The 22,388-nt window shown below is 33.2% G+C and overlaps 1 protein-coding gene across 1 annotated transcript in view; it reads left to right on the top strand.

Annotated features, from left to right (window-relative positions):
- The window catches only part of LOC114332957 (transmembrane 9 superfamily member 4), a 36,522-nt gene extending 22,297 nt beyond the window's left edge, over positions 1 to 14,225 (top strand). The window contains exons 5-10 of the mRNA XM_050656580.1: positions 392 to 669; positions 1,061 to 1,264; positions 6,455 to 6,681; positions 7,355 to 7,545; positions 8,535 to 8,718; positions 13,210 to 14,225. Of these exons, the coding sequence (XP_050512537.1) occupies positions 392 to 669; positions 1,061 to 1,264; positions 6,455 to 6,681; positions 7,355 to 7,545; positions 8,535 to 8,718; positions 13,210 to 13,449 (1,324 nt within the window). The 3' untranslated portion in view covers positions 13,450 to 14,225. The remainder of the gene's footprint in view (positions 1 to 391; positions 670 to 1,060; positions 1,265 to 6,454; positions 6,682 to 7,354; positions 7,546 to 8,534; positions 8,719 to 13,209) is intronic.
- The last annotated feature ends 8,163 nt before the right edge of the window (positions 14,226 to 22,388 follow it).

Raw genomic sequence — 22,388 nt, 5'->3', positions numbered from 1 at the left:
ATATATTATTACAATGACATACGATAAATGTCATTAGAATATAAAATATTTTTTCCTTATTCCGCGCCAATAAACTAAAGAAGGAGAAGAAGAACATACCTAAATATAACCATAATCATAACTATATAATGTATGTGACGTCACGGGTTGTTTGAACTATTTTATACCACAGAAGACTTTAAATTTGTATTTCTTACGTTATTACGAGTTTTTGAAGCGTGAAATTTTGAAAATCTCATTTTTAAACAAAACTGAACATTATTCTGTAATAAAAAAAAAGTGCAAGTTCCCTATTACAGCCCTACCTAATGCAACATTTGTGTTTGTTCTTTTTGTTATTTGTGTTTTTTAAGTTTTACAATGTATAAAATTTGTAATTTTTTATTTTTAGCGATGTGTACAGAATAGTAGGTTTTCAAATAAGTGCAAAATCCATACATATGGATGAGTTGAAGTTTAATGGAAATACTTGCGACTTGACCAGTAAACATAAATCCCAAGTGGTCGATCCAGTATCTGGTACGAAGTTGTATTTTACATACGAGGTGGAATGGAAAGAATCGTCAGTGAGTTGGGCTTCAAGATGGGATACTTACTTGGCCATGACAGATGCACAAATACATTGGTTTTCGATTATCAATTCTATCGTCGTCATTTTCTTCTTATCCGGTAAGTTGAAAGCTGACGAACTGAAACAAAGTCAAACCTAAAAACTTGTACATATGATTCCTACTATGCCGTGTTTGATTGCAAAGTTTTATTCCGTAATAATTCGTAGATTTTACTATAATCATTTTTACTACTTGTTCATCTCATCTTTTCAAAAACCTGAATTGCGCAAAAGAATGGTAGTGGCATCTGCATCAAAAGAGAGATGTGTATTGGTGTGCCATGTCTCATCATTTTTTTGGTTTTTCTGGTGAGATTTTAGACCAATTTACCTATAGTTCGTCAAACTTGTTCCTAGGTTTGACAAGCTGTACCAGAGCGTTCTCCTGTTCAATGGTATATATAGACAATTACACAGAGTCACAAGTTTATCTATCACAATTTGTTGTAGGCATTCTCACCATGATAATGGTTCGAACACTTCGACGAGATATTGCGAAATATAATGCAGACGAAAGTTACGACGAAACAATCGAAGAAACTGGTTGGAAGTTGGTACACGGAGATGTTTTCAGACCTCCACGTAACTCCAGATTGTTTGCTGCTCTTGTTGGATCTGGAATTCAAATATTTTTGATGTCTCTTATAACGATATGTAAGTATTTTTTCATTTTTCAACTGTTTTAATATGTATTCAACAACAAATACTATAAAATACACATGATTATATTAATACTTCTTCTTCAGGTGCCATCTCCGCTACGGAGGTTGGCAATCATCATAGCTATTTTAATTTTTAAGGCAGTAGCTCTATATAGTTGTTTTGAGCTGCATCCAAACCATTCTCTCAGGTTCTTCAGCCATGAAATTCGTCTTCTTCTGCCATCTGGCATAATAATATATTAATACATATTGAAGCGTTTTAAATGTCTGCTCAGATGGGTTCAGGGATTCATAGAAACTACTTGAATACTGGGGTCGAAATGGGGCTAAAGAAGAAGGAACAGACACTCAAACCTTCTTTTGCGAACGACAGCTCAGTGGTTGTTCGGTGGCAGGTCGTGGAATCGTTTTAAGGAATGGGAGGGATAAGAAACTAACTACCATTACCAAATAAACAAAGGATACTTACACTGACTAGAGGACATTTTACTACTTAAACAAAATTGGACGCCGTTTGAAATATCCTCTGATTCATTACTGGGTACTTACTGGATATATTTCTTTACTTACAGCTACCAAATGGGGTGACATTCATGTGAGATTCCTCTTTTGGGTCTAATTGGGCAACTATCAACATCATTCTTGGCTTCTATGCCATTTTCTCTTTTCTCCTTTACTAAAATTCAATTTCAGTTGTATTAGAAATCTGGTTAATAATTTTCCAAAGGGTTACAGAAATAAAAATAGGTACATTGTTAAAATATTTATTAAAACTTCATTTTTATTATTTAGAGAAACATATTCTCAAAGAAATACAGACTTTACTACAGGAATGACAAATAAAAAAACTATGACCGTTATATGACTTTTACCAATACAAAAAATTTAAACTTTATCGAGAAGTGTATTTCAAAACAAAATTGACCTACATATTTCAAAGTCATGTAGCTGTCAAATTTCATTCCAAATTATTTAATTTACATACTATCAGGGCTTTATTTTTGAACAAAAATGTTTAGATAGCTAGAATAACAAAACAGGACAAAGGATATTCAGATATTAAACGGTTTACAAACATTTTTTTTCAAAATTTTTACCATATTGAAAGCAATCTCTATAAAAAAATTTAAAAAAATTTTTCCAAATGCAATTCTCAATACATATTTACTTGGAATTTAATCACTTTTAGAAACAAAAATGTACAGTACCTTTTTTTAAACATCTTGTCACACCACACTAAACTAAAACTTTCCAAAATGTCGAAACCCAAAAGACTCCATTTTCAAACAAATAAATGTTTAAAAACAATAAATCTTTGGATTTCTTAGTTCGGAAACAGATTCTCTCTTATACCTATTCCCATCCTTCTAAAAATTGCAAGGAAAAGGGTGATGAATGTATAGACATGGGGAGTCTACATAGTTGCACTCCACAACATATCAATTCACCGAGGTAAAGATCAACAAATCTGCTTCCTAGTACTCGATACGTGAGTAAAACCGTGGGTAGATAAAAGGCATTATATTCAATTTCGATTCAGAGATCATTACCATCTTTCTATGGACCATTTCGAACTCTTTTGTTCTCATCAGGAAAGCAACTGTAATGATGCTCTTTCCATTCAACACGTGGGTGGGCTTCTTATAACGAAAACCATTGACCTTGGACAATGGGAACAGGACTAAAGCGGGAACGAAACCAGACATCTCATTGGGAACTTCAAATAGAGGATAACATTGGACTTCAAAAAATAACAGAAACTTCCACCACATACCGGTCATCAGCTGCGTCGCCCCATTTTAAAAATCCAAAATTATGGAGTGAAATTTTTCACGGGTATTCTTCTATAGACACAAAATTAATTGTAAACCATTCAATCGACTTCACATAGCGATAATAGCCAATTGATGCCGGTAAGGTGTGGTTTCTGTGAGTTCGATGTGAACCCCGGTGTGGACGGTTCAAATATCCATTTCTAACTAACTCCTTTTCATTTCAACGATCAACCGGCATCTTTCACAGCCAATCACATCGTCAAAAAACCGTCGTTTCCTTATTTAGTAATGTCTATCAACCAAAATGAATCTAAACCTGAATCGCTACCTTTCCTCAAGGTGGAATTAAAAAATTATTGCGACAAAACATCAGGAACGTCCCCCACATGGTAGGCAATTTTCATAACATAGTATCGTCTAATGATGGGTATGCCATTCTTCATATTAATTTTTGAACAGGGTTAGTTCTTGTGAAATATAGATTGGAATTTCAAATAAAAAAAATGTAATGGGGTTTTGACATAAAGTATTTAATATCTAATGAAGGGAAGTAAATAATTAAAAAAATATGCAGCCAGAAATTATTTCTGCTATAATATTAGGATAATATCAGAACGGGTTCAGACCGGGGAGATCGACAATTAATTCCACACGAGAGAATACATCAGAGAAATGTATGTAATATTCATAGATTTCAAAAGCGCTTTTGATACAATAAATCGGACAAAAATGATGGTAGAGCTAGAGCATATTGGAATGCCAGAAAAATTAAGACATGCGAGCAGTGAGTCTAAAGAGCATCACAGCAAAAGTCACTTCCAACGGAACAACCTCTAAGGAGATCAAAGTAAACAAAGGCGTGAAACAATGTGACTCTTTCTCATTGACACTGTTTAAGCTGATATAGGAAGCAAGCATAAGGAGGACAAAGCAAACAAAAACAGATGATCTAGTCATCATAGCGAAGACGAAGGTGGCACTTATAAAAGCAGTTAAAAATTATATAAGGAAGTAAAGAGAATAGGGTTAGAGATAAACTAGCACAAAACAAAATACATGACGATACGGAAGGACGACACAACTCAGAAATATCTAATAACACAGAACCATACATTTGAAACTGTATACACCTTTAGCTACTTGGGAGTAAAAATAGGAAAAACCGGAAAAGAGAGAAAAGACGAAAGAATTCTAAAAGGCAAAATAAACATAAGGAATGAATAGAAATCTGCTGGGAAGCAAGACAGTAAAAAGGCAACACTGGTTCTAGCTATTTCTCCATGTAAAATCCCATAAGAAATCGCTAAGGTCCATTCTGGTCATTTTTGAATCTTTTTGTCACGTCGCAGCAGAGGGTAGCAAATGGTATCAGAAAGATCACTGAGGGTAACAGAGGCCAGCAGAGTATAGCAGAGAGATCACATCAGAGGGTAGCAGAGTGATGCTGTGGGTAACGTTGGACGCTCTGCTACCCTCTGTGATCTCTCTGTTATCCTCTGTTGCCCTCTGCTGCGACGTGACAAAAAGAGTCAAAAATGACCAGAGTGGACCTTAGCGATTTCTTATGGGATTTTACATGGAGAAATAGCTAGAACCCGTGTTGCCCTTTTACTCAAGACTGTAAGTAGTAGAACAAAGATAATCCTACATAAGACCTATTGTTACATATGGGGTGGAAACAATGACGATTAACAGGAAAGCGGAAGACAGCCTTCTGAAATTTAAAAGGAAAAAAACGAGAACGATACTGGACCACATTGTAACAAGAGAGGGAGAAAGAAAAATGAAAATAAATGCCGAAATTTAGGAAGAATTAAAGGTAGATATAAAATATAGTTAGATAAATATAAAATATCTTCGCTTAGAATGGATTGTACATATTATACAAAGACGCCCACACTCAGATATGTTGAGAAGGATAACTAACTGTTTACAGTAAGGTCTAGAAGAAGATGGCTGGATGATGTAGAAGAAAGTACAATGAATGTTAAAGACTGAAAAGTTCAGTGTAAGGACAGGAAGAAATGGAAAAGAGTCACGGTAGCACCAAAGACACACAACAGGCTATAAATAATAGGATTTTGAACGCCATGGCGTTAGCTATACTCCCTAGGGATTGTACTGCTTAATGAATGAATGAATTTTAATTTATAGGGTAGCGAGAAAGTATAGAAACACGGTAATTTCTCGGAAACCGCTATAACGATTTTTATGGATTTTGGTGGGTAAGGGTCTTTTAATGCGGCCGACATAGTGGTAATTACATTGTTGTCAAATCTTCCGTTCTTCTGGAAATGTAATGAACTTTCTTATTTCAAATAGAACACCTGTATATTTTTTACGTTTTGAAGTCCTTAAGAAATACTGATTATTTTTCATGTTATATTCCTTATACCTAAATGCCGTAATTTCGTAGTTATTGCTACATTTATTAAAAAAAAAGTTTTAAACAAATTATAAAAATCAATTTTTTCGGCCCGGGTTGACATTATTTTAGCTTCTTTGGATCGTTGGGAACAAAAAAGGTCTTTTGTAATTTTCTTGTAAAGTTAGTTGTTTAAGAGTTATAAACAATTAAAAACTGAAACAATCGAAAAAATGACGATTTTCAAGGTTCAAAAACTCAAGAAAAAAAAAATAATATTTGAAATTACGAATTACCTAAATTCAAGTTCAAACTTTCTTCTACCAGCTCCCTATAAGAATTTTTGGCACGTTTTATTCTAAAACAGTGTTTTTTAATTGTTAATAAAGCGCATATGAGAGGACGGGCGATCGGGCTGCATTAACAACTAAAAAACAATGTTTTAAAATGAAATAAGACCAAATCACTTATCGGTATCTAATACAATAAGGTTTGTACTTGAATTTAGGCACTTCGTAGTTACAAAAATAATATTTTTTACTTGTGTTTTTGAACCTAGAAAATCGTAATTTTTTTATTTTTTCAGTTTTAAATTGTTTATAACTCGGAAACGATTAACTTTACAAGAAAATTATGAAAGACCTTTTTTGTTCCCAATGATAAAAAAAAACCTAAAATAATGTCTAGTCGGGCCGAAAAAATTAATTTTTATTTGTTTAATTTTTTTTAATAAATCTAGCAATAACTCCGAGACTACGGCATTTAGGTATAGGGAATATAACTTGAAAAATAATCAGTATGTCCTAAGGACTTTAAAACGTAAAAAATATACAGGGTGTTCCATTTCAAATAAGAAAGTTCATTAGATTTCCAGAAAAACGGAAGATTTCACAACAATGTAATTACCACTATAATATCGGCCGCATTAAAAGACCCTTACCCACCAAAATCCATAAAAATCGTTCTAGCGGTTTCCGAGAAATTACTGTGTTTCCATATTTTCTCGCTACCCTGTATACGCTGATATCTAATATTGTTTCAGTTTTTGCTATGTTAGGAATGCTATCCCCAGCGTCTCGAGGAGCTCTAACCACAGCAGCCATCACCTTCTACATGATCCATGGAGCTGTGGCAGGTTATCTATCTGCTCGTCTCTATAAAACAATGAAGGGAAGAGAGTGGAAAAGAGCCGCCTTTCTCACAGCTGTGCTGTATCCTGCTATTGTAGGCGGGACTTGTTTCTTTTTAAATTTCTTCATTTGGGGAAAAGTAAGTAATGAATTCCTATTAGTGCAGTCAATGAGACTATTTGGCTCCAAATTCCGTCCTAATGCATCAAAGTACTTGATATTTTCAGAGTATGTAGGGAATAGCTCAAGAATAGCCAAAATATGCTTTTATCTTGGGGGTGGTTCCCACCCCTTCTTGGAGGAAGACATCTTTTTGGTCAAAATAACCCTGGGACTCGTTAGAGTACTTAATTCTAAGCAAATAATGATGTTAATATATTTTTTTAAACTTAATACTTTTTGAATTATTCGTGATTGAAAATTTGCCATTTTCATTGAAAAATGATACCTTTTCGGGCAATCACCCGTAAAAATAATAAAGCAGGTATAGGCATGGGGTAGATTTTGAATTAGAAGGTAAGTAGGTGCCCATGGGCGCCCATATAAAAATTTTTAGGGGGGTCAGACGTGAAGATGATGTACATTACATTTTTTATACTTTGGATGGCAATATATAGTTTAAAGCAACCGAAAAGCTAGAGGGGGCACGGCCCCCCCTGCCCATGAGTAGGGCCTATTCCCGAAATTTTATCAAAAATCGATGCATTGGGATAGAAATCTGAAGTAATATCCTTCTTTTGCCCTCATTGACTAGACTAGAATTTAATATAATCGAAGATTAATTAAATTTTTTATTTACATCGATAATGAAGGCAAGCAGCGGTGCAGTCCCATTTTCCGCCATGATCAATCTTTTGTTGATGTGGGTATTCGTATCACTACCTTTGGTATACCTGGGGTACTACTTCGGATACAGAAAACAGCCGTACCAACATCCGGTCAGAACAAATCAGATACCAAGACAAGTTCCTGAGCAACACTGGTATATGAATCCAATATTGTGGTAAGTTATTGTTATCTTTATATTATTAGACATTTTTATGTATTACGTTGTGGTGAAAATGAAAGAAATAAATTCGTTATTTTGCAAGACGGCGACCTAAAGAAAAATCGCGAAACAGTCCTTAAGGAAAAATCCCGAAACAGACCGTAAAAATCCCCAGTGATTTTTATTTTTAAATTATGATTTTTTGGAATATATAGCATACTAATTAGTGACATCATCCATCTGGGCGTGATGACGTAATCGTTTAAATGAGAATAGGGGTCGTGTGCTAGCTCATTTTAAAGGTTATTCAATTCTCTATTTAGAAATATAAACATTACCATAATTATTTATACAAGGTGTCCAAAAGAAATTTTTTTCAAATTAAATTAATTGACACAAAAAGAAAAATTTTTGTAATTTATTTAATTCAAAATACATTTTACTGCTGTCAGAAAACAGAAAACAATATTTATTTCATAAATAAACATTGTTTTCGCTTAAATTCAATGTTCAAGCTGCCACCCACCTGCCTCTTGGCAATTCGAACATTGAATTTAAGTGAAAAGCAATGTTATTTCTGAAATAAACATGATTTTCTGTTTTCTGACAGCTGTAAAATATATTTTAAATCAAATAAATTTCACACATTCTTCTTTTTGTGTCAATTAATTTAATTCAGAAAAAAAATTTTGGGCCGTGTACAAATAATTATATTAATGTTTATATTTCTGAATAGAGAATTGAATAACCTTTCAAATGAGCTAGCACACGATCCCTAATCTCATTTAAAAAATAATCGATTAAGTCATCACGCCCAGATGGATGACGTCACTAGTATAATATACTCAAAAATTAAAATTTAAAAATAAAAATCGACCTGTTTCAGGGTTTTTCCTTAAGTCGCCGGCTACGAAATGAAGAATTTATTCCTTTCATTTGCACCATACTATATAATTGTATAATAAAAATAGATTTAAATTTATTAATTCGATTTATTTGTTTAGCACACTGATGGCAGGAATATTACCATTTGGAGCAGTATTTATAGAACTCGTTTTTATATTCACGGCCATATGGAAAAATCAGTTCTACTATCTTTTCGGATTCCTCTTCTTGGTTTTCGTCATATTAATAATATCTTGTTCTCAAATATCTATTGTGATGGTATATTTTCAACTGTGTGGAGAGGTGAGTATTACATTAGCTGATTAATTATTCCAACATATTTAATTCCAAAGACAAATATTTTCTTTTGAACACAAGACCCATTTACAAGATACTATCACTTGGCACACCTTGTTTAGACACGCTATTTAATTTTAATTTAAATTCCAGATTGCAAATAAATGGGATGTACACAATATTTATACTCTTCTTTATTGTCTCATCAAGTTTTATTTTAATATTGGGTAAAATAATACCTAAAGAATTTAGTTCGCACAATTAAAACATTAATATACCAGATGGCATACGAAGAATCTGTTATAAGTTGTAACTACTCTAAAAAACTGTATAAATAGGTTAGGTCTTCTTTGTTTTATAAATTGTCCATTCCAATATTAAAAAAAGAACGATGAAACTATTTGTGAGAACATGTATGCTAACATTCTTGCAGATACATTTTCTAAAGTTTTTGCCATTGAACCGTCTCAAAATCAGTTTCCTAAAATCTAAAAATTGATTAAAATTGATTATGTATATCAATCTTTCACCTGAAATCATTAAGCGCCATATTGACAAATTAAAAAAAAATTAATCTACAGGACCCGATAAAATTTCTACATTACAGTGCCGGCATAAATCACCAAATTTGAAGACAATTTGAATGCGTTCTGTCTGCGCTTGGAGGGGAGGGTTGGGGAGGGTGGATAGCGTACTTGCGACGGCAATTATCTGTAGTTTACGGACCGCTTGGCTTATTTAGGGTATTCTGCGCGTTTGCACTGTAAACAGTTGGCTTTGTGCGGGTAGTCAGTGTTAAACTTCTTCTCATTTACCGCGTGAAGTTTGAGATCGTCAAATTCTAAACGTTTCAGTTGATAAATAGCCCCTCTTGAAGCACTAATATCACGTGCTACGGTAATTACAGAGTCCCCTTTCTCCAGTAATGTTAAAGCACGAACCTTCTCCTCTTTTGTGAGTTTCTTTCGACCCATATTTGTCAGTTCAATTTAGAATTTGACGATCTCAAACTTTACGCGGTAAATGAGAAGAAGTTTAACACTGACTACCCGCACAAAGCCAACTGTTTACAGTACAAACGCGCAGAATACCCTAAATAAGCCAAGCGGTCCCCCCTCCCCAACCCTCCCCTCCAAGCGCAGACAGAACGCATGCAAATTGTCTTCAAATTTGGTGATTTATTTGGCAATGTAAAGATTTTTTTTGCCGGCACTGTACTTTTGAAAAAATGTTCAGATGTCCTCGCTCTTCCACTATCACTAATAATGTGATCTTTTAATGCACACTCTTAGCTTCGAATTTAGAAGAGTGTTTCCAACTATATTTAAAAAAGGAAGTAAGTTGATCCCAATAATTAAATACACCTGATATTAGTAAAGTTATCGAATTAATGACGAAAGAGTGTCTTTTAGATTAGTTGCTTCGAGAACAAAAAATTATTCCCCTACAACAACATGAATAATTTGTGAAAAGTCGATCAATCTTGACTAATTTATTGTGGTGTGTTAATCAATGCATAAAAAACGACAAGTTGTATTTCTTTAGGCGCTATTGGGAGTGAATTTTTATTATTCTGTGCGCATGCGTACACAGACAGTATGGAGTTCGTTGCTAAACATGGAACCTATAAATAAAGATGTCTTTATTTATACGTCGATGTTGCTAAATGTTTTAAGTTATGTATGTATCAGTCCAAAAGAGGTGTGGAAAGAATATATTAGTGTTTTTAGTAAATACATTTACTACAATTTTTGTATCTTTGGATTTGTCTACCTCGGGAAAAAGATAATAAGTAATATTTAAAGTATTTTTATACTTCACTTGGTCTATTTGACACTATGCCTGAGAAATCTTGTAGTCCGCACCCGCACAAACAAAAGGAGTACAGCTCAGTGGTAGAGCGTTCGACTGGAGATCAAGAGGTCCCCGGTTTGAATCCGGGTGTTTTCTTTTTTTTTTTTAATTTTTGGTATTGTTTTAATAAAAAAATTTGGAAAGTACTAAGTAAAAATTAGTTTAATCTTTAAATAAAATATAAATAAACTAAAAGACTAAGTTTTTCAACCTAATAAAAATATTTGTAAAATAAAATATTTTTAAAAGATTTTTAATTGAAAAACTTATTGTCCCATTTTCCTGGTGACATCTCCAAGGCTTCTACAATATTCAAGCCAGATGGATGCTGCAGTGAAGACAAAAGGGAAGGAATTCTACACTATGCAATTCACAACCCCCGTCTGCAGCTTGGTAAAGTTCCAACGGAAAATGGACCTAGTTACTCTATAGGAATAATACTAATATAAAATAAAAATGTATACCATTTTTATTCAGTTGCAATGCGAAGCCAAAACCGTCTTAATTTTTACTTAGATTAGGGAATGCAGCCAGCACTCTAATTGACGATTTCACCTCTTGTTAGAGGCTCTTCAGAGAATGCATAGGCTGCTTTCTCTAGTCCAGGTAAAAATTTTTCGACATATTAGTCCCCCATTACAACTGACGTGAAGGTAGTAGGTGCGTAGCGGCATCTGCTAAATGAAAGACTGAGTTTTTCAACCTAATAAAAATATTTGTGAAATAAAATATTTTTAAAAGATTTTTAATTGAAAAACTTATTGGCCCATTTTCCTGGTGACACCTTCAAGGATTCTACAATATGCAAGCTAGATGGATGCTGCAGTGAAGACAAAAGGGAAGGAATTCTACACTATGCAATTCACAACCCTCGTCAGCAGCTTGGTAAAGTTCCAACGGAACTTTTTCAATTAAAAATCTTTTAAAAATATTTTATTTTACAAATATTTTTATTAGATTGAAAAACTTAGTCTTTCATTTAGCAGATGCCGCTACGCACCTACTACCTTCACGTCAGTTGCAATGGGGGACTAATATGTCGAAAAATTTTTACCTGGAGTAGAGAAAGCAGCCTATGCATTCTCTGAAGAGCCTCTAACAAAAGGTGAAATCGTCGATAAGAGTGCTGGCTGCACTCTCTAATCTAAGTAAAAATTAAGACGGTTTTGGCTTCGCATTGCAACTGAATAAAAATGGTATGCATTTTTATTTTATAAATAAACTGTTCGAAATTATATTTATTTCGTTGAAATCATATAATAGAAGTATAACTTCTTACGTACGTACAAAGTACACACACATTCTTTTTTTTTAACAAATCGGGAGTTTTGTGTAAGAGTTGGCAAATCGCTGCCATCTAAAAAACTGTTTTAGGTGGTGTACCACAAAGATCTGTTTTGGGTCCACTACTATATGTGTTGTATGCTAGTGATCTTGAGTCTCATAGCTCTCATAGATGGGTATTATACTGGATACTGTGGGATCAATACTGACTTTGGTGTAACAATTAATGAAAATTTGAATTGGTCCGAACATATTTCAAACATTACTAAAAAAGCGAATAGTAAATTATAACTACCTAATAAGACTTTTACAAAAATATCATTTTCGTGTTCTTTTCGATTGTAAAAGAATTATGTTCGACTCCCTACTGAGGTAACTGTGGAACAGTTTGGTGCCCAGAATTAGTACCTGATACGTGAATTATCTATACCTAATTACCAGAATTAGGTACGTGATAGAACTGATTAGAACGTGATATCGAAAATATCCAAAGGAAAGTCACCAGACTATCTTTCAAACGAAGGTCAGATTACCAACAGTGACTTTCTTTAGCAGGGTTACCAACTTTTGAAGCTCGTCGACTGTGGTTACGTAATTATCACCTTCCGAATTTTAATGATTATTCATCAATTATTATTCATCGATTATTCATCAATTTAATAAATCGCCAACATTTTCTGTGTAATCGCATTTTTGATATATGGAACAGTCTCCCAACGGAAATTATAAATTCTCCATCTATAAATGCATTTAAAAATCAACTAAGCTTTGTTTTTAAACCAAGAGGAGTAAAGTAAAAAGACAGATTCACACCCAAGAAAGTCACTAGAACTATCATCAAATACATCTTCTTTTTTGGTTGATCATGTCGGCCTTCGTCGGTAATCCATAAATATTATATTATACTAATACGTCGCTAAAGAGTTCTAAAAACAACTGTATTTTGTATAAAAGCAGACTAAAAATCTACAAATTCAAGGAATAACGCAGAAAATACAAAAAATCGCTTATATACCTTAATTAACCTATGAAATGCCAAAAGTGTCAAAATTTGATAAATGTCATTAGTGTCAAAATTTGATAACAGTGGAGTAAACTTGCCTGAGGTTGGACCAATTACATACAAGCTTTACGGCTCGGGAAATTTGAATTACTCCTCTTGGTTTAAAAATAGACTATAGACTGTTATTGGTTTGTAAACTGAACAGTATTGTGTACAATCTAGTAGTCTATAGTTTATTTGTGCTATTAATTATTTTGTAATGTATTATTTCATTTTTCTTGTAAATGAGCTTAAATGGGTCTTAATGACCCCAACCCTTATTTACTATGTAATAATAATAATAATATATTTTGCAGGATTACCACTGGTGGTGGCGCAGCTTTATCGTATCCGGTGGCAGCGCCCTCTACATTTTAGGATACTCACTATTTTACTTTATGACAGTTTTAGAAATAACAGAATTCATACCGACGCTACTTTACATCAGCTACACTGGACTGATGGTTTTCACTTTTTGGTTACTCACCGGTTCCATAGGGTTCTTTGCTGCATATGCTTTCGTTAGAAAAATTTACGCCGCCGTCAAGATCGATTAAGTACATTTTTGGTTTTATTGCGCATTATTTATTTGTGTGCACCGATAATTTTGGTAATTCACTATTTTTAAGGCTCTGTGATTTTTTAGGATTACAAACAAAAACCTAACGAAATATTTTATTCTTGGTATCACAAGTTCGTGTATGAGTGGTGATATAGTAACGTTTTAAGACATTTTGCGTTTATTTAAATTTATTTTAGAAGATATTGTTGCTTTTCTTAACAATTATTTTGTATTGTAAAAGATGATACGTTAAGAATAGGAGGCATAGAATAATTATACCTTTCTGGCTTCACAGCAATGCTATGGGACGTTGTATTCTATAAATGGATGAACTTCATCTGAGTATGATATAAAACAGAATGTTGAAAAACAGATTGTAACCGTCTTCTTTGTAAAAATGTACTTAAATATCTCGTTTAAATATTTAAAATATAATGTATATTATACATTGTGTGAGCAAAAAACTGTAAACCCTGAAATTCTTGAAAACCCTAAACTTTTGGAATTATTTTACTGCTTCAGTTGTGCAAACTATAACGAAACAGTTTATTTAAGTCGATATCTAATTATTTTAGATGTTGAAAGTATTCCAAAACTGTAAAATTAAGGATTTTATATATGCCCGACTAACGTCACATTGTTAAATAGTTGAAGAACCTCAGTTCAGCACAAAAAGAGATAGAAAGACATAAGGCGAGAAAGACGAATCAGGGTCAAGATAAAATGTGGTAGCTGTAATGTTTTAAACAAAATAAATATATTTCATCCTAATTTATTTTTTTAATTTAAAGTCTTGCTTTCCTGTTTTTTTTTATTAGCTCTTTAAGCTAAGTAGTATGTCTTAGTACATTGATGTCTTAGTGACACTCTTGAACCAAATTTATAGCTCAGACGTATTACCCAAAGACTGGTTAACTGGTTATTTAATTGATGGATTCGACCGTTACTTGATGGAAGTTCATTTTATCTAACAATAAAACACTGAAAACGTTTATTTCCATACTTCCACAAAATTTATTATAACTATGTGATTACAGCTGTTTCGGCAGAGTGTCTTTCTCAAGTAATTTAGTTTACTATGTGTTTGCCTTTTTAAAGTCTTTAACTGAAGAGGTTGAGGAGTGGGGAGCTGTTGGTGTCGAGTTGGTCATTCAGAATTATATCTGTATTTTTTAATTTATTAATTTCCATAGATTCTAATAAAGATAGCTTAAGGCCTTTATTTTGAATATGCAGAATTTGAAACTCTTCATTAAAAGAATGATTATGATCTAGAAGGTGAAGTGCGTATGTAGAAGTGTTTGTTTTTCTATTGTTGAAAGCCCTTTTGTGTTCTGCTATCCGTTTGTCAAAGGTTCTGCCAGTTTAACCGATGTAAGTTTTCGGACAGTCGCCACAAGTTAGTTTGTAGACACCACTCTGTATTTGTTTTCTCTTTCGGCTCTTATTGTTCTTAATATATTTGCTTAAGTTGTTGTTAGTTCTGAAAGCTGGTCTTATTCCTTTCTTTTTTATGTATCTGGCTATTTTTGTTGTTATCTTGCCAGTAGATGTGATAGAGCAGAAGGTACTGGGTTATTTCTGTGGTGGTGGATAGACTAATTTCAGTGCTTTCTTATGGAGTTTTTGGTTTAAAATTTTATTAATTGTTTGTTCGTTATAGCCATTGTTTATTTGTTTAATGATGTTCAGTTCTATTTCGAAGTTATTTTTTGACATTGGAATTTCTGTCAGTCTATGTATCATGCTATGGTAGGCTGCTAATTTGTGTTGTGAAGGATGGGATGATGAATTGTGTATAATTGTGTCAGTATGGGTAGGTTTATGATATAACAAACATGAGTTCTCCTTATATCATAAACCTACCCATACTGACACAACTATACACAATTCATCATCCCATCCCACACAACACAAATTAGCTGCCTACCATAGCATGATACATAGACTGACAGAAATTCTCATGTCAAAAAATAACTTCGAAATAGAATAGAACATCAGTAAACAATGGCTATAACGAACAAACAATCAATAAAGTTTTAAACCAAAAACTCCATAAGAAAGCCCTGAAATTAGTCTATCCATCACCACAGAAAGAACCCAGTACCTTCTGCTCTACCACATATACTGGCAAGATAATAACAAAAGGAATAACACCAGCTTTCAGAACTAGCACCAACTTAAGCAAATATATTAAGAACAATAAGAGCCGAAAGAGAAAACAATTACAGAGTGGTGTCTACAAACTAACTTGTGGTGACTGTCCGAAAACTTAAGTCGACTTTACACTACATGATTTATCATGTGATTTGTCATATGATTTTTCCCATGACGAGCCGCATGACAATGCTTATGACAAAACGAGCCGTATAAACAATGCAAAATCATATGACAAATCACACAGTGTAAACATGTAAATTTCACTCCATGATCAAATCATATGACAAATCACATGATAAATCATGTAATGTAAAGTCGACTTTACATAGGTCAAACTGGCAGAACCTTTGACAAACGGATCGCAGAACACAAAAGGGCTTTCAACAATAGAAAAACAGACACTTCTACATACGCACTTCACCTTCTAGATTCTAGATCATAATCATTATTTTAATGAAGAGTTTCAAATTCTGCATATTCAAAATAAAGGCCTTAAGCTATCTTTATTAGAATCTATGGAAATTAATAAATTAAAAAATACAGATATAATTCTGAATGACCAACTCGAGACAAACAGTTCCCCACTCCTCAACCTCTTCAGTTAAAGACTTTAAAAAGGCAAACCCATAGTAAACTAAATCACTTGAGAAAGGCACTCTGCCGAAACAGCTGTAGTCACATAGTTATAATAAATTTTGTGGAAGTATAGAAAACAAACGTTTTCAGTGTTTTATTGTTAGATAAACTGGTTATTTGCCTCCCCAAAAAAGAAAAAAGCAAGAGAATGCGGCGATTGCCGCACCATTAGCTTGATGTTCCGTGTGCTAAAGTTACTAACAAAAGACATCCGTAACGGAATATCTCTGGATATAATCATAAACTGGATATAGACATTAACACATTGCGTGCCACGTCGCTCATATATGAGAGACACAGATATTTTGCCCGGGGCCACGTCGCTTATTTTTGATATACACGTATGACTAACTTTCATGGCCGTGGATATCAAGTGGCCCCTGAGAGTAGTCCCGATTCAAGCGTGGCACGCAATGTATTAATAATACACAATTTGGGTTTCGCAAAAACCTAGAAACGAGTGGAGCTGTTTTTTCAGTGAATATACTGATACAGAGGTGCCTGGAAGTCAATCGAGATATACAGTGAGGACGTTTATATGTGAATATGAACATTAACATACAGTGGAACCTCGATAACCCGGATTAATCGGGACCGCGGCCGATCCGGGTTATCGAAAATCCGGGTTAGCCGGAGAATATAGTAAAAATTAATAAATAACCTCCATTATAATTACAAAAACATGAAACACATATGCACAGTACACATCTAAATTACGTATAGTTGTATAGAGTGTAGAGTTTTGTTCATTTCTTGGTAAAAAACTCAGTCATACTGTAGAGATGTACCGACACCATAATATGGTAGGTCTGGATCCCGCGTACGAAAAAAAAGTTGATAAATAGCAAGCTGAAAATTTGTTATTAGCTTAAGGGTGTCTAGTCGGACAAACATTAATATATGGGAACACTGGAACAGGGGAAGTTTTAACTGTGGAACAGGCTAAAAATTTGGAACGGTCAGACCACGAAAACGGCACATGTATTTTGTCCGACAGAACAGACTTAAACTCTCCGAACAGAGATTAAACTCTCATGCAAAAATCAGACTGCTATTTATCACCAAATTGGCGTTTTAATGAGTGGAACATGTAGAATATGTCAAATGACAGGAATTATGACAGGTGATAAATAGCAGTCTGATTTTTGCATGAGAGTTTAATCTCTGTTCGGAGAGTTTATGTCTGTTCTGTCGGACAAAACAAATGTGCCATTTTCGTGTTCTGACCGTTCCAGATTTTTTACCTGTTCCACAATTAAAACTGCCCCTGTTCCAGTGTTCTCATATATCAAAGTTTATCCGACTAGACACCCTTAAGCTATTAACAAATTTTTAGCTTGCTATTAATCAACTTTTTTTTCATACGCGGGATCCAGACCTATGGTATCATAATATCATATTATGATGCTGCAATAAATTTATTTTAAAGATTCGCCTTTGTCAATCCTACCTAATGTTTCTAATTTCTTTTCCATTGTCACAACATTTTTACGTTTTGTTAACATTACAGTTTTGTTACCATTACGTAGACAAAAATCAGGCAAACACAATCTGAAGCACGATTACAGAACGGAAGTGATTAAAACAATGTTGTTATTTAAGAACAGACTAAGGCCATTGTTTTAAAAAAGAATTTTTAAATAGTCACGTCTATTTTAAACAATGCTAAGACAGTTTGACATAAATAACGGAAAAGGAATACAGACAGGTGCCTGTTCTTTCCGATAAGCTGAGACGGTCGCTCTGCCTGCCGCCGTGTGCATGAATCATTTTTACTGTTGTACATACTTATATGTGTTCAAATTACACAAATACACATTATCTCTCAAATATTATTTGACCTACATACATTTTTATTTGATAAAATTGTTAAATTGTTTATTTGTTAAATTTTTGTCTGATGAAAATCGGTCCGGGTTAGCCGGACTTCCGGGTTATCGGGGGCCGACTTATCGGGGTTCCACTGTAATTATTTATACAAAGGGGAGTACAAAAAAAATTTTTATTAAATTAATTTACAGAAAAAGAAGAATGTAAGCAATTTCCACACAACCCCTACTCTCATTTAAAAAAATCATCGACTACGTCATCACGCCCAGATGGATGACGTCACTAGTATGATATATTATATGCCAAAAAGTCATAATTTAAAAATAAAAATCGACCCGTCTCGGGATTTCTCTCCAAATTCGCCCTTCTCGAGATAATGAATTTATTCCAACTCAAACGTCCTCACTGTATATGCGTGTTTTATTGACTATAATAGAGCATTCGATAAAGTACAACATAAACAATTAATGAATATCATGAAATCAAACATGATAGACTATAGACTTGGCAGAGGAAATTGAAATTAGACTTGGGTGAGACAGGGATGCGTATTGTCGCCAGTTATTTTTAATGCCTACACGGAAAAGATCCTAAAAAGCAAAGCATCCTTTTGAGGGTGAAACAGCTGGAATAAAGGCAAATGGAGTTCCCACTAACAACATTAGATATGCGGATGGCACTGTCATCTTTGCCAAAAATATTAAGCATATTCAGGGAATGTTGACTAGAATGGCGGAGTATGGAAAAGAATAGTCTAATAATGAACGCCAAGAAGACAAAATGTATGAGAATATCGAAAATTTAAAAAGAAATAACGAGAATATTTTAATAAATGAAACCAATGTCGAACGAGTGGACAAATATGCATGAATTAGAACAATGGTTAACTCCACAAACGATTACTTCCAGGAAATCAATAAAAAGGCTAGAGCAAATTTCAACAAAATGAGAAGAGTACTCTGCATAAGAAATTTGAACTTGTAGCTAAGATTAGGTTTGTGAGGTGAAGCTTTCTTGATTTTGGTTTATGGAATAGAAGATTGGACGTTGAATGCGTCATAAATTAAAAACGAATCATTCGAGTTGTGGATGTATTGAAAAATTCTGAAAATATCGTGGACATATCTCGTCATAAACAATGAGTTTCTGAGAAGGAAACATAAAAAGTGAAAATCTTAAATACAATCAAAACAAGAAAATTTGAGTATCTCAGACCTATATTACACATGGAGAGAGATACAAATTCCTCTAACTGATTGTGCAGGGGAAGACCCGAGGAATGAGAAGTATAGAGAGACAGAATATCATGGATGACTGGATGAGCAACCCAAGAGAATGGTGCGGATGTACATCAAATGAATTTTTCAGAGCAGCCGTCTCTAAATTCGAATAGCTATGATGATTGCCAATCTCCGTCGCGGAGATGGCACTGGAAGAAGTAGTAAGTAGAAGAGTAGTAGGAAGAAGAAGTAAGTAACTTCTAGTATAAAGAATATATACAGGGTGTCCCCGAAAATAGTGCGTTCCTTAAAAGGATAGGTAGAATTTACAATGTAGAGCAAAAAAGTCAAACATTTTTTTCTAAATTGATCCGTTTGACCAAAAAACGAAAATACATTTTGATATGCAAATTGAAGTCTGGCAACAAGGCGCAACTCAAAAATCTAAAGATAAAAAAGTATGTTTGTTGGTCAGTTGCATCTGGTAGGTAAAATAATGTAAATATCAACCAAACCCATATCCATTATTTTGCAGGTAGCTACCTACGATGTCAACAACCTCAAAAATCACACCTGAAACTCCTGAAAGTAAATAAACAAATAAATTTCCACAGTCACAGCAAGTTCATCTAGGCTACGTTGCCGTGTCATTCAAATTTATGAAAATAAAAATTCACTTATATGGAGAACAATGTAATTTTTTTCTTGGAAACGGTTAACTTTACAAAAAAATGTTATAGGACTTTTTTGTTCTAAATTGTGTATTACATCCATACCTTAAAGGAACGCACTATTTTCGGGGACACCCTGTATAGTGTATTCCAATGCGAGTAACAGTTACATAAAAAATGTATTTACGAGAGATATCAACGACCCCAAAGAAAATTTACGTACCAGTTAACTTAAATCATTATTCTCCACTTGAAATAAAGCAACTAATACATTCTTCGTTTTAAGTACTACCAAAAAAAGTGAAATCAACCAAAAACTAGGTACTTCCTAGATTAATTTAGCATAAACACAAGCAGCTTGAAGGTTACAGAGATTAAGATAAACTGGAACCCTAAAAATTGTAATATTCTGATTGCTGAACATAATATTCACGTAATAGGAAAATTAATTTCAATGTTAAATGTATAATATACAGGGTGATTGATTAGTGGGGTAAAGCTCAATAGATCCGGTATAGTAATAGATAGCAATAAAAGTTAATAACAAAAATTGTAGCCAACTTTGAGCTTCACATTACAAAATTAGTTCGAATGTTACAGGTTGTTCGATAACACAGTGGCGGACCCAACTTATGTTTTTTTTTAATGGAACACTCTATATTTTATTTTATATTCGAAATCCTGTTAACTTCTCCATCACAAAAATTTAAAGGTTTGTTATGTTATACAGGGTATTTACAAAGTTATAACCAATTTTGTATGAAAATCGTAACAAGTTCAACTCCCCGTATAAATAAAAATAAACACAATAGGATTGGTTTATTAATGCCGTATTTTTTTATTTATTGTCCAAATTTTCAAGAATTATTGATATTGCTAATTTTCTTTATATCAAATACAGGGTGAGTCAAAATGCAAGTACTCAGTAATGTTAAATGGAACACCATGTATTTTATATAATTATTGAAAAGTAACATTACCGTACTTTGATTTTTATATAACAGTCCCTATGTCCAAATTTATTAGTTTTCGAGATATTTTCATTTTTCAGAGCAAATTATTTTAGGTATCTAAATTTTAAGTAAGCCATGACTGAATTGACAATTGACGTTACGGATTATCAATCCGGTAATAATCAATGTAACAATGTAGCAAATAAAGAAATAAAAATAATTTATTAGTAATACATTTTACAAAAAAAACACAAGCACAACATTCAAAATTTTTGAAACAATTAAAAACGACTTTATTATGTGCATGTATCAAATGAAGAAAGAAAATTAGTAATAAATTTTACAAAAAACACAAACACAAAATACAACATTTTGTGAAGACAATTAAACACTACTTTTGTATGTAAATGTAACAAATAAAGAACAAAAAATAATTATCAGTAATATATTTTGCAAAAAAAAATGTTTGAAAAAATTAGAGCTACTTTTAATAAAATATTTTCAATATTTAATTAAATAAGGTGTTAAAAATTACCTCCTAACACATTTATGCACGCCTAAAAACGATTATTGAATGAGCTACTTACTCTACGGAGCATTTGTTAATTAACACATCGAAGTACACTTTGTATTCTATTTTTCATTCATCCCTTGTTGTTGGAGGTATTTTATAAACTTCATTATTAACGCAATCCCAGAAAAATCGGTCCAGTTTATTAAATTCTGGTGATTTGGGTGGCCACGCTACTGGTCCATTGAAAAATGAAAATATCTCGAAAACTAATAAATTTAGACATAGGGAATGTTACCTAAATATTAAAGTACGGTAATGGTACTTTTCAATAGTGATATAAAATACAGGGTGTTCCATTTAAAATTACTGAGAAAATAATGTACTAGCGTTTTGACTCACGCTGTATTTGATATAAAGAAAATTAGCAATATCAATCATTCTTGAAAATTTTGATAATACGTAAAAAATATGGCATTAAAAACCATTGCTGTTTTGCTTATTTCTATTTATACAGGGAGTTGAACTTGTTACGATTTTCATATAAAATTGATTATAACTTTGTAAATACCATGTATAACATAACAAACCTTTCTATTTTTGTGATGGAGAAGTTAAGAGGATTTCGAATTTAAAATAAAATATAGGGTGTCCCATTTAAAAAAAAACATAAGTTTGGTCTGCCACTGTGTTATCGAACATCCTGTAACATTCTAACTAATTTTGTAATGTGAAGCTCAAAGGTGGCTAAAATTTTTGTTATTAACTTTTATTGCTATCTATTACTATAGAGACCAATGGAGAAACATTGTTAGGAATATTGGAAGAAATCACGATCCTCAGTAATGGGGAAACGACAGGAGAGAGAGATTACTAAAGCGGATCTATTGAGTTTTACCCCACTAATCAATCACCCTGTATAGGTACTTCCCTCATAAATATTGATGAATACC

The sequence above is a fragment of the Diabrotica virgifera genome, chromosome 7 (genome assembly GCF_917563875.1).
Source record: "Diabrotica virgifera virgifera chromosome 7, PGI_DIABVI_V3a".
Classification (NCBI taxonomy): domain Eukaryota; kingdom Metazoa; phylum Arthropoda; class Insecta; order Coleoptera; family Chrysomelidae; genus Diabrotica; species Diabrotica virgifera.
This window is presented reverse-complemented; position numbering and strand designations above follow the sequence as displayed.